This window comes from Lasioglossum baleicum, chromosome 11 (assembly GCF_051020765.1).
Source record: "Lasioglossum baleicum chromosome 11, iyLasBale1, whole genome shotgun sequence".
NCBI classification, from domain to species: domain Eukaryota; kingdom Metazoa; phylum Arthropoda; class Insecta; order Hymenoptera; family Halictidae; genus Lasioglossum; species Lasioglossum baleicum.
Window position 1 is genome coordinate 15,118,993 of NC_134939.1, and position 15,679 is coordinate 15,134,671.

The window sequence follows — 15,679 nt, forward strand, 5'->3', positions numbered from 1 at the left end:
GGAGTGGGGATCGGAGGATGGCGGTGTACAGCACCTATAATAAATTTGGTATACCTGAGGCTCTCCCTTTCGAATGACCCTTTTTTTTCGACAGGTGCGACGTAGTGATACCCGAGGATTCATTGACTTAACAGCTTGGAATATTTTAATTTTCTATCTATCAGATATATCTTCAGCTACTAGCAATAGACTACACTCCGGCGCAAAAACAGATAGCACGCACTAACATTTACATGATTCGAATTTATTTTCACATTGCCGCTGGAATTCGTTTCACATTTTATTACCCAAGCAGACTTTTGATTTTCCGTTCAAATAATCGGGAGCTGAAATCAAATGAGAATTCTCTTCCGGTATTATTAATATGAAAATGAATATAACTTATTTTATATTTTCTACAAAGACAATTCTAAAAATGTATAAAAATATGATGACGTTATTTATTAAATAATGGCGCAAATATGTGATTGTTTTCATAAGAGAACTGTCGAAAATAAATATTCAAGCGCTACATAAGAACCAACATGAACATTATGCATGCAATTTTGTAACTATAAAAAAATGACATGATTTACGCGAAGAATAAGACGTTGCATACGACAAATGTGATTTATAATTCTACTTTTCAACGCTCGACAACTTTTCATTCATATTTATAAGCGCATACATAAATGCGTGCATTTCAGATAATTAAGAATTATGGAAATTCTGGAATACTAAGCAGTCAATAAATACCCTAATAAACCTTGGCAGTCCACGGAATTTCTTAGGCATCAATGATATACCATTGTTACATCGACTATTTCTTGACGTAAATAAAGGGATTAATTGTGTCTTCTCGTAGCTATGGAATTGTTTATTTATTATTATTTATAGAATTCCGAGGAAGCTAACGAGTTGCCACGATTCATCTTTCCGAGCGTTTCGTATCCTCTAATGAGAATATTAAGTAACTTTTTCAACGGACCGATTAATCGATCAGCCGCCATTATTGATTGACACTGATAAAGCTATTTGATCAGTCATATGTACAAACTAGACCGAGAACAGGGTCGATTGACATACTGTCACCTCGCCTGTTGTCTCAATTAAGTTGTTATTCGAGTCAATCGAGCAACGTGGTTATTACCTGATGCTATTTATACGCACGTACTTAGACTTATTAACACCATAATCGCGAGTTATAATTACAGACACGTAATGCGCCGTGTCAGCTTTTTAAACCTGTACACGTCAGCACAAGTATACCTAAGTATACGATTCGTTTTACGTGAACTCCTTTTACGAGAAACAACTTCTGCTTTCCACCTGAAAGACTGAAACGTAGTGGAAAAATTCGTATATCGAGGGTGTAGAATCGCGCTATGATAATCGTGACCTATAATTTCTTTACATCCTATACATATCGCATGCATTTTAATTGGTCGAAAACGGAGGATAACCGAAATAATTAATAATCGTACACAATTTAAACTTTAATACGCAGGCTAATGGAAATTCGCATTTTTATTGACCAATTTACACAACCGGAAATGGACTGTGTGTTTTAATTACTCCATCAAGCATTTTATTAGATTGGAAGTAATGTAAAATATGCACATTAAACGTCATGATACTTCTTATTGAATGTTTTACGCGCACACTCGCAATAAATGCACACACGTTCACAGTCGATATATTAACACGATTCCTGTTTCAATATTCACAGAAAAAGAAACTGCTTTTAGCCTCCTATTTCGTAATTAATATTAATGCTCGAGCAACACAAGAAACCAGGTGAAATCGCGTCGGTTACGAAAAGTTAGTATTTTAAAAGATATCTTGAAAGATAATGCAACACGCTCGTAAATCGTAACCTTACCGTTCAAAAAATATTTTACGACACATCTGAATTCGGTAAATTTAAACAGCTTCGGAAGCATGCGTATTTCATGGACACACGACAAAGGGGGCTCGTAAAATACAATGTGTTTTAATCAAAATGCCACGTAATGACGTCGGCTATATGGGATAACTAATTTATTTAATATTCGTCGCGATAGCGATAAAAGATTCATACATCAACTAGTCATTAAATGTACATTTGACCGTGCATCTTAATTGTGTGCTTATCGATTAAATTCCACAAAAATATAAGTAAAAATTTGATCGTATGACTGCATTTACATTAATACTTAAACATTGATCGCGGACGAATAAAATTTCATCTCCATGTAAAACAGATGAATGACATTCATATTTCATACATTCTTTTTACAACCTTCATCACGAGTCTGACTTCTACACGGGTAGAAGTTAATATTAATGAATAAAATATGTGTTTCGAACTAAAACTTGTCTTTACCTGTCTTGATCCCCTTTTCTAATATTGAAACATTTTTTTTAAAAAAGTTTCACGGTATATTTTAAATAGAACCTATTTTTTCTTTTTAATTATCCTTCAGATGATTTTACTAACGTGGAGGACAGATATTGGGTCTAAACGGACCCGTAATGAAATGTTTATTATATTTACTTATTAGTCCTCTTATTCGTTTCGATATGAATGGCTAAGAATAATTTAATCCTTCGCACTCTCCATTAGCGCCGTTAGGGCGCCATTCATAATCTGTATCTCGTAGCCATAGCAGCATTACTATTTTCATTTGTCATTCAAGTGGTCTAAGTTATACATTTCTTGTTTCCAGATACTTACAAGAAATGGATATTAACACTAAATGAATTCCATGTAGTTATGACTAACTAATCAAAAAGTTCTAACAAACTCTTTCTAAGTTTTGACTAACAATCAATCAGACTATTAGTCATTTTTAATTATTAGTTGATTTTTGCCCTACTCCGCAGTCTAATGATCATACGAGAAACACGAAAGACGCGATTATCACCGCCTCCCGTGATCAGCGCTTGGAAAATAGAAGACGCCCGACGTCCCCAACGTGTTTAATTAAGCAGAGTTAGCCTATTCGTCAAAAAGCGCATCCAAGGTAACTGCAGCCGAAGCAGCGCTGCCGACGGACATGCCATAACATTCCGAACGAAAAGTAAATTTATTTGGCAGTGAAACCCGAGTTAACCGTTCCGTAAATTCAATCCGGAAGAATCACGTGAATCCGGTAAGTTGAAAGGGGCGATGAGATAACAGGAAAAGTGGGATCACGCGATCATAGGGGAGGAGAGAGAAAGAGATAGAGCGAGATAGAGGGGGGAGGGGAGAGAGAGAAAGAGAGCACGGCGCGGCAGAGCAGAATCGAAACAACCAAAAGTGGTCGTTCAAGAGGAGGAAAGCATCCTATTACGCGATTCGTTTTTCCATAAAAGCGAATGTCTTTTGGCCAGCGGTGAAGATAGTTGGCAATGGCGGCTGGTCCGGGTCGCGACCGCATCGCCGCGCGCTGCACCGCGCCGCGCCGGACTGAGGACGCTCTTGTATTTGTCGAATACGAAGTCACGTACAGAATACATTATCGGGAGGAATACGGTCTATGCATGTGAAGGCTGAAAAGCAGGCAAGCAGGCAGGCAGGCAGGCGGACAGACGGACAAACGGACGAACGAACGGACGGGTGGGTGACTATATTGATTGTGTAGCCGGCTGACAGCGACAGTGACATATGTCACCGAGGCTTCTCGTTATCGCTGATTTAAACATGAGGCAACGAGGCCCTTGCCGAGTTGTCTGCGCTGCACCAGCTTCGTATTTCTGTCTACGTCTCCATCCTTTCCTTCTATACCACCCTTCTGTTATTATTATTGCCACGCATAGCTCTTTCCTTTCTTATTTTTTTTTTTCTTGCACGCTGTTTCCCGGATCAATTGTATTAACCGTCACCCGTCACCGGAAGTCCGACGACACACCACCTTTTTGATCAGTGCGAAACGATATCAGAAAATGTTACAAGCCCACCGCGCACAATGGCGGCATTGTTACCTGAACGATCCTTCCTATTATTATCGCTTTCACACTGTATAATAATGCGGCGCGCTACCGATTCCCACCGTACCCGCCGCTGTCAACGACCAATTGTCTGCTTTTACATTTCGTTTGTTCAACCCTTATGTCGATACCGAAAACATTGTTCTTCATAGCCTCAACCCTGCGACCACGGAGCCTGGGTCTACTTTGACCCAGAGTGTAAAAATCGTCGTTCAGGAACAATGCAAGAAGTACAGTAGAACCAATCATAATGATTAGACAGCGGATCTTTATGTAAAATGGAAATTTTCTATCTAAATTCCAACAAACTCTCTCTCTCTCTCTCTGGAGTGAAATACAAATTTATTTTCTTTCTCAATATGTTTCATAGGTTGACGATAATATTAGGTTGTTCCAAAAGAGTTTATTTCGGAATGTGTTCCTTAAATATCGCTAAATAAATATTAGGTTGTCCCAACAGTTGGTTTTCGATTCATGCACATAAATCGAATTATTAGCATAAAGATTATCGCATTGTTTGTATTAATTTAGCAACCTAATAATAGTGGTTTGAAATTTCTCGAATATCTTTACTTTTACTGCCTTCAATTGCACCTATTCATTTTTGTCATAAATACAAATGCATAGAATCCGTTGTCTAATAATGATGCATTGTGTCCATCTTCTTTTGTTTCAATTCTAAGCCACCACAATCCCCACTGCGAGTTCCAAAACCTCGAACAGCTTGTGGTGGGGGTCGCTACTGTTTTCTTCCGATATAAGACGATGGCTCGGGGGCGTCTTTCTACGTATTGCAGTTCGGGGAACCTATTTACTTGGCTTGACATTGTTCTTCAGTGGGCAGAGATTTATGGGTTCCATAAAGTTGTCCGGCAGACCATAAATTCGTCGTTTGGAGAAGGATAGATTTTCTCATTCCGAGTAAACATCGTCATATTACATTATATCGAAAGGAAACAGTAGTGTACAACTATTGGTTCTCATAGTAAATCAATTGTTAAGTGAACATAAAGTCGCTAGTGTTCTAGTTCCATATAATGCGTTGAAACAGTTGCATATGAAAGCAACGACATGCACATAATCACGTAGCGCCCCTGTCATTCTGTGCCTCAAGTTCGGTATATAAGAAAAATAAGGGGTGAAATGCAGGAAAAGAAAGAAGACTGCTATGATTTATTACCGGCCGCAAATTCTGTTTCTCCTCTGTGCACGCCAACTGCGTTTGCGTTCATCTATCTTTTTTCCCTTTCACGGCTTACCGAGCAACTTTTCCCCAGGTTCTCTCTCCCCTCTTCGCCTTCATTCACCCCCTTTGTTCCGCGTCATCTCTCAAAGTGACTGACTGCCTCCTTTATTATCCGGCTGTCAGCATTTTTACAGTTTTATCCAGCGTTCTAGTATCTATTGTCCCCGAAACGAATTCGTATGGTCACAATACGTCATGAGGGACGACTATCCTGAAGTATTACCGCGGTATTGTTAAGTCCCGGCGAAAATGGCGATGATGTTTGAAAAGCTATTGCGGTTTAATGGTTGATTCAAATTGATACACGGGTTATAAATTACGAAGCCGCGCGCGCGATCTTTCTTTCAGATTCGGTGATTGAAAATTCGAGACAGCTGCCAGTTCTAATCCGACACGTGCATTTCAATGCGAAAACCGATGTTAAATGTTCCGTGCAAAATTTTCTGTGCGATGGCTGATTGGATTTATAAAATACCCAGTATTCTCCGAGGTACACCGCTTTTCGCGGAATTGCTCGAAGTGGAATTAATCTGTTAACACTTTGATTGCAGTCGTGTATGACTGACATTATCTTTCTTATCGAGAAATATTCATTTCGATTGGAATCTATTAAGTAAACGAAACTTGATTAGGACCTACGAGGTGTAAGAAGATTACAAAAGTAATTTTGCGTGTGTGTCATAACTAAATTAAATTTTAAACTTCGCCTCATCTCATTGCTGTCATAAATGCATAAATTCTGCAGTTTAATTATATAATAAATCTTGTCTCTTCTATTCTTATATTCTTAAATAAATTTCTCTAATCTAGGGTCTTTTATTAACACTGCTGTAAGGTTTAATCAAGGCGTTAATGTGTTAATTGTTTGCAGTGGTTAGAGTTACAAATAAAGCTTTAGGTTCAACACTGATGAAGGCTGAAAATTTAGTCGACAGTTTTATTGCAGTTTATAAATAATAGGATTTTCGAGAATGTTCCGTGAACTAAATCCTCTGTAGGTTTTTGCTACTGCGTTACATCGTTTGGGGTGCAATAGGGTAATTTAAAATTTTTACGATACGGTACCTGAGAACCTTTTGACAAGCCCCAGCCTATTCTATTGCTTGATCCCTCTGACTAGGGTATGTAACCAATGTCCTAATCCAGATTGACAATAGCCCGAAACGTTATTACCCTGTCACAACAAATTGTGCAGAATGCGATGAGCCGTTCCATGTTTGCAAGGGGGAGTCCCTACTACCTTATTTATTGTATTACCTCTTGCTGGAAGATTTTACGGATAACGTGCTGACTACGAGTTCTGCGCGAAGATCCTTTTGTACCCTGCTCGAAGGAACGAAAATTATTCTCGAGCTGGCAGCGTCGCCGAAAAGCGGTTAGTGCAGTAATAAAGACAATAAATTTTATAACCCTCTTATATACTAGAAGCAATAAAATGCCCGGCATAAATTCACGTTGGAAACAATTTTGGTTTAATTACTATTACTCAAGATTTACGCAAGATTATAAATTTATAATTTATGACAGTGGGATAGTTTAAAATGGCGCCGCGTATCGAAATTGAGTTCAGGATCTGAGACATCAAAGCAAGCAGCACAGCTCAAATATTATTTACGATTTTCCTTGTCTCGAAGTTCAATACGGGCTGTCGGAGTCATTCTAAACGCGTTAACACATTCAGGGAAGTCGTTGGCAGATGGTAACGCCAGCTCAAAATTAAATCATAAAAATATCAAGCGTGAAATCGAAAAGGTGCCGCTCATCAAAATCAAGCGAGGCGATTAGGGACATCAAAGCCACCGCCGCAGCATTAATTGATACCAATTATTAATATTTTATTAGGTTGTCCCAAAAGTTTCTTTCGGCATGTGTTCCTTTAATGTTGCTAAATAAATTCAAACAACGCGATAATCTTAATGTTAATGTTTTAGTACTTCCTAACATAAATGTGCATTATGTGCATGAATCGAAAACCAACTTTTGAGACAACCTAATATTTATTTAGCAATATTAAAGGAACACGTTCCGAAGAAACTTTTGGGACAAGCTAATATTTACGATTCTCTTTATCTCGAGGCTCCGTTTCGTCCGGCAGAATCGTTCGGACTGTGTCAAGGCTAATTTATATGATTTTCTTTAAAAAATAATTAATTAGTTCGTCATTCCTTTTTGTTATCACTGGACTGCGGATTTTATGCATTTATAATAAGAATTAGTAGATCAAATGCAACACAGAAATGATATTTAGAATTTAGAAGATTGTGAAAAATCCTGTAGCTCCTATATCTTACAATTAATACAAACAATTTTTATTTTGTAAATGTTATTCCTAAATGTCTCTATCACTTCGTTGTGTCATATTACAGACTTGAAAATTATTTACGTCTTAACTGAAAAAGTCACCGAGTTAACAGATTAATATTCGCGCGAATTAATTCCCGCAAAAATGGCTTCAGCGAGCATCCGTTTCGTTTTTCAATATTATGTACATATAACAGCGCAGTAAATGTTGTTTATACTAGTACAGCCGTCAATAACACATCAAAGCCCGAATCGTTATCCGGCTGGTAGCTGTCGTCTTGAAATTTCCGAAACGCAGGCTGAAGGAGCTCGAGCGGCAGAGATGAAAGAGAACTATATTAGCCGTAAACTCATCCGTCAGCGTCAAAACGTCAAAGACTTGCCATTGGGGTATTAACGGCGCCATAACTTCACAGAAACAGAGGCGGAAAGGCGGAAGGGAGGAAGAGAGAGAGGGATAGAGGTATAGAAAAAGAAAAACACAGACATTCTATGGAAGCCGGGGTTGTAGACGAACATTTTATTTCTTCCGAGAAATATTGCAGTATAGAGAGATTTAATATTACCCTGTTTTCGCGACTGTTTAGCTCAAAACGGAAATTCAATGAGGATAGCTTTATCGATTTTGTGTCATATCTTTGCTGCCGCAATAAATAATTTGCAAATATTCGTTAAAAATATATAAACACAAATCGTTGTGCACTGATTTGGTATACGGTCGATTATAATACCACCGGATGAGAAATTTGCCGAATGAAAATGTAGTTTTATTGTTAAATCGTGCAGTTCGTGTTTACTCCGTTCCATTGTGCTTGGTGAAAACTATAATCGGCTCATATTATCATTATGCTTTGTCTTCTTGTCTGATAATAATTGAGTTAAATAATATTCCTCATGTTGAATAAAAAGCTTAGTAGTTACAATAGGTTGTAACTAAAAATAGGGCTTAACACGTGTATTAAGTAGATATTGTCTATTTTAGGAGCCGTCTCCATAATTTACAAGATCCAATTAACTGCAATCTATATTCCTGATTAAAAAGTTACAAAGAAAACAGCTGCTATAACTCATTGATGTTTTGAGTGTTACGTGGCATGTTATGACTTGTATTATCAACGCACGCAATACACGATAGCGGTTATCACAGATACGTGATGCTGGACAGCGAGTATGCCAGAAAAAAAATGATTATCGTGACATTTGTGTAATAAAGTAATGCTGATGGAGAAACATTAACTCGATTCGTTTGTACTGCAGATAAACAGACTGTTATTAGTGCATAAAATAACACGCTAATAAGGAAAATGTTTTTCTCCGTTGTCGCACTGCAGCATCTGAAAAGTACAAATACAGCATAAATTGAAATTAAAAGGACAAGTGAGTAGGTATACTTTGCCTCGGATACTGTACAGTTACATTCTAGCGCAATACGTTTCCCAATCTAATTATCCCTTCTCGCAGGTATGTGGTCTACATACTCGGTGTGTGGATATTGTCATAATTCGTTGTAATTACCCTTTAACATAGCTACTTCATCGATCGTTTTATCGTGCAGAAGTCGGTACTAACAAGTGAAACGGCCGTAATTTTCTAACCGCGCGGAACGTTTGAATTTCAACGCGGCTGATATTCAAGTTTTTTAATGACCACGCTCTGGCCGAGTGCAACAGCCACGATGCGTAACTTTTAACGCGCAGACATATACGCAATGAATGTATAATTATTTCCGGGGCTTTATATAAATACTTTTTCGCAATGATTATTGCGAAAGTAATTTGTAATAGTCGCGAACAGACATTTTTCCTTGGGAGTGACGTGACGGGGCTGATCGCGATAAAAAAACTTAATTCCGTTGCGTGGCTTTTGAAAGGTTATTTATGTTACAAGTTATTACCAAAACGCTGCAATACGAATTCTAATGGTAACATTGCGACTACCGAACGGATCAAAATGAGCGATTGCTGATTTTTACCACGTTTCTTTTATTTTACCGTTATTCTGGTTGTAAAAACTTCTGGGAAATTTCTAGATAATCCAATTTATTCGCGCGTATGTTATACTAACAGTTTCTTGTGCAAGTAAACTCTTGCAAGTTTTGTAAGACGTGAAAACGAGCCTGACTGTTAGGTGTTCAAGATGGGAATCGGTAATTAGTGAAACAGTGATATTAAGTGATGGAACCCGTTTTGATTAACCAATTATATGGCTGATTCTTTGGCGCTTTGTAGATGAGGATTTTCAATATATTGAAAATAGTTTCCACAAGAAGCTAAAGCAAGTTTGCTGCTAGAAATAAAGACATGACCCGATGTTGTGGAGGTATACAAAAACGCAACAAAATTTTTGAAAATTTGACAAGATATAATTCTTACTAAATTAATGCAATTACCAAAGTGTGGGTTCGATTCACTGCACCGTTTAAGAATTATTTTTGCTAGATATTTGCTATTTACTAGAATCTTACTAGATTTTCGATCGAAAAAATGGGTCTACGCCCAGAAGTTGTTTGACCTTATTTGAGCAAATTTTGGGCTGGGTGAGGGCTCATTCTAAAGAGTAAGGTTAGATGCACAGCGCTCCAGTCATCTCATAAGTCAAAAAAGTCTTTTGGAGACAGAAAAATGCATTGAAATCTGCGGGTTTTTCTCTAGATTTTTTTTCTACTTTGGGCCCTCATATTATTAGTTATAAACATAATCTCGTTAACCTCATGACTGGAGCGCTGTGCATCTAACCTTCCTCTTTAGAATGAGACCACACCCAGCCCAAAATTTGCTCAAATAATTTCAAACAACTTCTGGGCGCAAACCCATGTTTCGACGCATTTTTCTAGTAAGATTCTAGTTATTTTCTAGTTATAATCCGAGCCTATAGTACATACCCCCTTAAACAGACCCAGCTCAACACAAAATGTGAAGTTCAGTTGTGTCGGTCCTCTTGCTTCGACCAGTTTCATCGTACCGCCAAAGATACGATTCCAAGTGGTGAAAAGCAGAAGTTCTAGATCTCCCAGCGCCGAAATCGGAAAGGAGGCAACAATCGGCAGATGCGGATTAACATGGGCGGCTAGCTAACCGGCGAACAGGTCGTCTTCTTCTGTTAACAAGTTGAAATAACAAGGAAGTCAGCGGAGATCAGTCGCTCGGAACGTTCAGTATCCGGTGACTTAATGCGCGACAAAGTCGAGGTGCGGTCGAGGCGATAATTAAAACGCTTTTACAAAATTGTAGGCAAACAGCGCTTAAGTGGCTGTCATTCGTTATCCCGTGGGCTGTGGCAAGTCGGTAAGTCGCTGAGCGAGCAATCAATCACCCGACATTCCCTTCCCCACCGGCCCATTACATTTCTATTTTGAAAGCTGCTTATTAAGCGAGGCCGGTCGGAGAGACAGACAGGTTTCACGGTATAAAATATCGGGTTGCTGTGGTGGCAGGGACGGTTCCATGTCGAGGTAGCTATGGTAGGCGAACAGGCGGCAAGGGGGTGTGGAGAGAGTAAGGGAACGAAAGAGGAGAAGGGAAGAGGGAGAGAGAGAGAGTGAGAGAGAGCGCGCGAGAGAGAGAGAAAGAGAATGAGGAGGGAGGGGGGATGGACGGCTGTAAAAGCGGTGAAATATCAAAGCCGGGATGGGAGCTGTCATCGTCGGGCCAACATCATGGGTGGCGTGTTGAATTAGAATGCCTTCCCACACCCCACACAGGGCCAAACCCCACCGCAATTCTCCCACCATAATCCTCCGACCAGAAAATGGTGGGGATGACAGGAGAGGACAGGTTATACACCCCGGCTTGTCGAACAGGGAGGGGAAGAGAGTGTGCCGTGTCGCCAGGCGGCGTTGCGGTCGCATTCCACTCCGTGCACTGAACAGCTCCGCCGAGAGCTACCACTATTTTCCTGGATTTCACTCGGTGTACGTCGTTTCAGTTTAATCGCTTCGTGCTACGTAAGGATCGATCCGACCAGTACGCAACACCCGAGAACACTACGTGTGCCACCGCATCTTCTGCGTGTGCACCCCCTCCCCTTCACCCCCGGCAAACGGTTTATACACTATTTATTTGTGATCTGTGAGAATACATCTGTGGTTTCGTGCAGTGATTGGCTAAATAAGTGCAAAACCAAATGGTTGTGCTTGAGGAAGGCGGTATGCTGACTACTGGACATAATCAGTACCTACAACCGGATTATCTTTCTCCGCTTCCAACCACGGTTAGTATATCAAACGATACGACATTATTTCAACTTTCATTCGGAAACGTCTTTGCCGTCGGACGCTCTTTCGCCGTTCTTGCGAGGACGAACACTGAAATTTCTAAATATATTTAATCAAAGATAAATACATCGAAGCAAAGGATAACACACAAAAGAGATTTTAATAACTTTGGATATTATTTGTTGCTATTGCCGCGTTCCGACGGCACGCGCTCTCCGACGGGTTGCTGTTCGCTCGCCGTACATCAGCACATTTCCTTCGAACAAACGAACAATCTTCATTGTTGCAAAACATTCAGTGTATCCTCGTTCTCAAAGTAATTTTTCCCCGTTTTTGTTTTTTACAGTTGGATGCGAAGAAAAGTCCCCTAGCTTTGTTGGCGCAGACATGCAGTCAAATCGGAGCGGATTCACCGACCAAGCCGTTAATCTCTCCGCTGGATAAAACCCCGAAAGGCATGAACTCCGGAACGAACGCGAAGTCGCCGCCGGCTGCGAAACTGGAACGGAATACCCGCAGCAGCCCGTCGGATGGGAAGTCACTGGCTTTCAAGCCATACGAGACCAACGTTGTGTCGAAGCGATCAAGCGACGAGGGTAGGCCGACATCGAAAGCCAGTGTGCACAGTGTTAGTGGTCAGGACAGTGTGAGTGTATGTGATAACGGACACTCTGAGAAAAAGTCGTCGGGCAATCGCACGCCCGTCGGACGGAAGTCGGCGTCGCCTGCGAGCCAAGCGACTGCGACCAGCACACCGTCGGCCGATAGGAAAACGCCAGCGGATCGCGAGAAGACCGACGGATCCCCACGGAACAACAATAACGGTGCCAGCCCGATCATCCGATCCGGAATGGAGATTCTTTCCGGCGGCCATTCGAAGGACTCCAATTTGAGCGCGTACAAACCTGGCCTGCCAGGATTTTCTGGAAATCCGCTTTGCTGTCCGCCCGGTCTTGCAGAGAATCCAGCGTTCAGACCACCGTTCGCTGGCGCTTCTCCATTCTCGCATCATCACGCGGCGGCTCTTCTCGGCTACCCGTCAACCACGCCGACGGGCGGCAATCCATACTTGAGCTACGCTCGTGTGAAGACTCCCGCCGGCGGCGAAGCACTCGTTCCAGTCTGCAAAGATCCCTACTGCACTGGTTGCCAATACAGTATGCACAGTGCGCAGTTAATGATGGGGACTGGCACTTGCCCCAGTGGTTGTACGCAGTGCGATCATCAAAAGTACGGATTGGCAATGGCGTTGTCGTCGTTAGGACCCATGGCACCGCCGTCCCTCTCGTATCCATCCACACTGACCGGCGGCAGACCGTACGTCTGTAACTGGATCGCCGGCGATGCGTACTGCGGAAAGAGATTCACCACGTCCGAGGAACTTCTTCAGCATCTTCGCAGCCACACAAGCCTGACCGGCGGCGATCATGCCTCCTCGGCCGCGCTTCTCAGCAATCCGCATCAGCATCCTCTGCTCTCGCCGTCGGCAGCCCTTCATCGCGCGAGCGGCGGCTCTTACCCAACGCCATCTTTGAGCCCTCTCAGCGCTAGATATCATCCCTATGGAAAACCGCCGACGGGACCTCTGCCAGCGTCGCTCGCCGCATCACCGTACAGCGCTTTCAACGCGTTAGGACCCTATTATTCACCCTACGCGATCTACGGCCAGCGAATCGGTGCCGCTGTACATCCATAAAAAGGATACTCGGTGTTGTATAATGACAAACAAGTGTACAGTCCCATGATAGTGTAAAATAGAAGACCCTTGAAACTGCGACTCTGACAGACTGTTGTGTAAATAATGAGAGACGTGTATAATATAAATTTATTTAAAAATATATAAATAAATATATATATATATATACATATGTGTGTATAAATTCAGAATTATGATTAAAGTTTATAAAGATATATTGACAGTTTGTTTCATCGCGAAATCATTCTTTACAGAAATCCTATATTGAACGTACATCTCACAACAATTTTTGATTATGTATTTTACTGTAGGGAAGAACATGTACACCACACAGAAAAATTGAGAACTTTCGAACGAATAGGAATTGTATTTTTAACGTGGCGGTAAATCGTGTGCAAATATTTTTTTCACGGCCGTGAAGAAGTTGAGGATTCACTTGTGGATAGTTCAGACGGAAACAATGTTTGTATTGAAAATTGCCTGTGCCCCTTCGGTTCTCAAGCTGATCGATACGTATGTATTTTCCGATTGTGTTTTTCAAGTGATGCGTCGTTCACTGCTGCTTTAGAAACGAACACGATTGCATTCTCGGTGAAATTGTGCGACGTCTGTCTGTCTCTGTATTCTCCGCGTTATGCCAACAGTCTCGGAGCGCAACACCCGACGCGACGCGACGGTCGTGCATGTTCTATGTCCATGATATAACTGTGATATTATGCTATTTTTTCGATGAACGAATAAGAAATAAATACTAACAATGGTATCTAAACTATTTCTGCGGCAGAATACATATTTACGTCTAACTTATTTGCATCGTTTTGTACGTGAGAAGAAATGTAAAGCTGTTCGAAACGGAAACAAAAAGAAACGTGCAGATTATTCTTCGGATTTGAAAAATACGATCGTTGTGAACGAATATGGAACATTTTTCGAAATTCATTCAGACGCGCGTCAGATTACATTGTCTACCATGTAAAGTATTCTGATGGAAGGAGTCGTAATGTGTATGATATATATTATTTGCACTGTAAATATCTCTTGTAAATATCGTTGAGTTTCCATACCGCTTTAATAAAAACAATGTTTGTGGAATCATTAAATGTATGTGTCTTTACTAGCATTCTCTCCTCTTCACCTGGCTGTTAAATTCATACTGTGCATTCGTTGTTGTGTGTTTAGTGGACAATTGTTTTTAATGTCTGTAGGATTATTTGGAACGGAATTTAAGTACTTTCCATTATTATTTTGTATGTAGTTACAGCTTTTCTGCAATAGAATCATCTTACCGTGACCGTAATTTGGGATGAAGTTGTTCAAATGGTCCAAATTGTTTTCGTAATCATATTTACATCATTTGTATTTAATTAAAAATTATTCTTGGACAAATTATTTGTTTCAAAAGGATTATTCTTTACTCCAAAAGAGTACAACATGGAAAATATGTTGTTTTTGTTTGAAATATATCAAAATAATTCATACTTTCTATTCTCTATTAATTATTTATTTTTTCTTTATACATTTGTCTGTGTATCGCGTACACTTACACTTATGTCTCGAGAAAAACACAAAAGGATACAGTTTATGTATGCGGATAAGAGTTGCTCAGTTTCCGGATTGAATTTTCGAGGGTTAAATTCAGTTGCCATATTTGCTGTCGCAGTTAAATAAAGTGGAACTTCAGATAGCTTTCAATAAGAAATGTGAATAGGTTATATTGAGATTTTTACAGTAGATATGGACGATTAATATCAACGTTTGTTCTTGTTACCATTTGATTCAGTGAAATTAAAAACTAGTTTCTCTTTTTAGTTTCTCTCTTTCTTTCTCTGTATGTACTCAGTTAAAAATCGCATATCCAGTTAAGGGTTAATATCGCAGACTCAATGTAAGACTGGAACGACTCAATAGAAGAGTCGTAAGCAGTTGCAGATATTTATATACAGAAATATTCACATTTCTCGTTACGCTGTCGTATATTCTAGCTGTAGTTAACACTGTTAACACCTCGGGGACGTCTGTGACAGGTTGAACCTAGGCCGGAGATACGGAAAGTCATAAATTAAACTTTAAGAATCGGCATCGATTGATGCGGCGGCGCTTGTTTTGATGTCTTCAACGCTTCAGCGGAGGCACGACGTGCGGCTGCTTTGATGTCGTAACGCTTGACATTTTTATTACCACTTTCAATCTGCCGCCATATTCGAAACGGGATGCCCGTGCCTAAAGTGTTAATTGGAAATTATTTATCATCTTATAGAACAGAAATTTGTTCCCGGGACCCCCAGCAGCC

The 15,679-nt window shown here is 40.4% G+C and overlaps 1 protein-coding gene and 1 long non-coding RNA gene across 3 annotated transcripts in view; one reads left to right on the forward strand and one right to left on the reverse strand.

The window, feature by feature from the left end:
- The window catches only part of LOC143213537 (uncharacterized), a 30,269-nt gene that overhangs the window by 1,168 nt on the left and 13,422 nt on the right, over window positions 1-15,679 (reverse strand). Inside the window, exons 2-3 of one of the 2 annotated variants that reach the window (XR_013009990.1) lie at window positions 6,437-15,609; window positions 55-6,353 (exon numbers count right to left, since the gene is read on the reverse strand). This is a non-coding gene — a long non-coding RNA (uncharacterized LOC143213537). Of the gene's footprint in view, window positions 1-54; window positions 15,610-15,679 lie in introns of both variants that reach the window. The other variant, XR_013009989.1, reaches the window with a different exon arrangement.
- On the forward strand, window positions 11,546-14,489 carry Noc (zinc finger protein no ocelli). Its single transcript, XM_076433475.1, has 2 exons — window positions 11,546-11,689; window positions 12,040-14,489. The coding sequence occupies exons 1-2, from the start codon at window positions 11,603-11,605 to the stop codon at window positions 13,387-13,389; spliced, it is 1,437 nt and encodes a 478-aa protein (XP_076289590.1). The 5' UTR covers window positions 11,546-11,602; the 3' UTR covers window positions 13,390-14,489.

Coding starts and splice junctions, on each gene's coding strand:
- Noc (XM_076433475.1), top strand. CDS start 11,603: ATGGTTGTGCTTGAGGAAGGCGGTATGCTGACTACTGGACATAATCAG. Junction 11,690..12,039: donor TTTCTCCGCTTCCAACCACG/GTTAGTATATCA, acceptor TGTTTTTTACAG/TTGGATGCGAAGAAAAGTCC.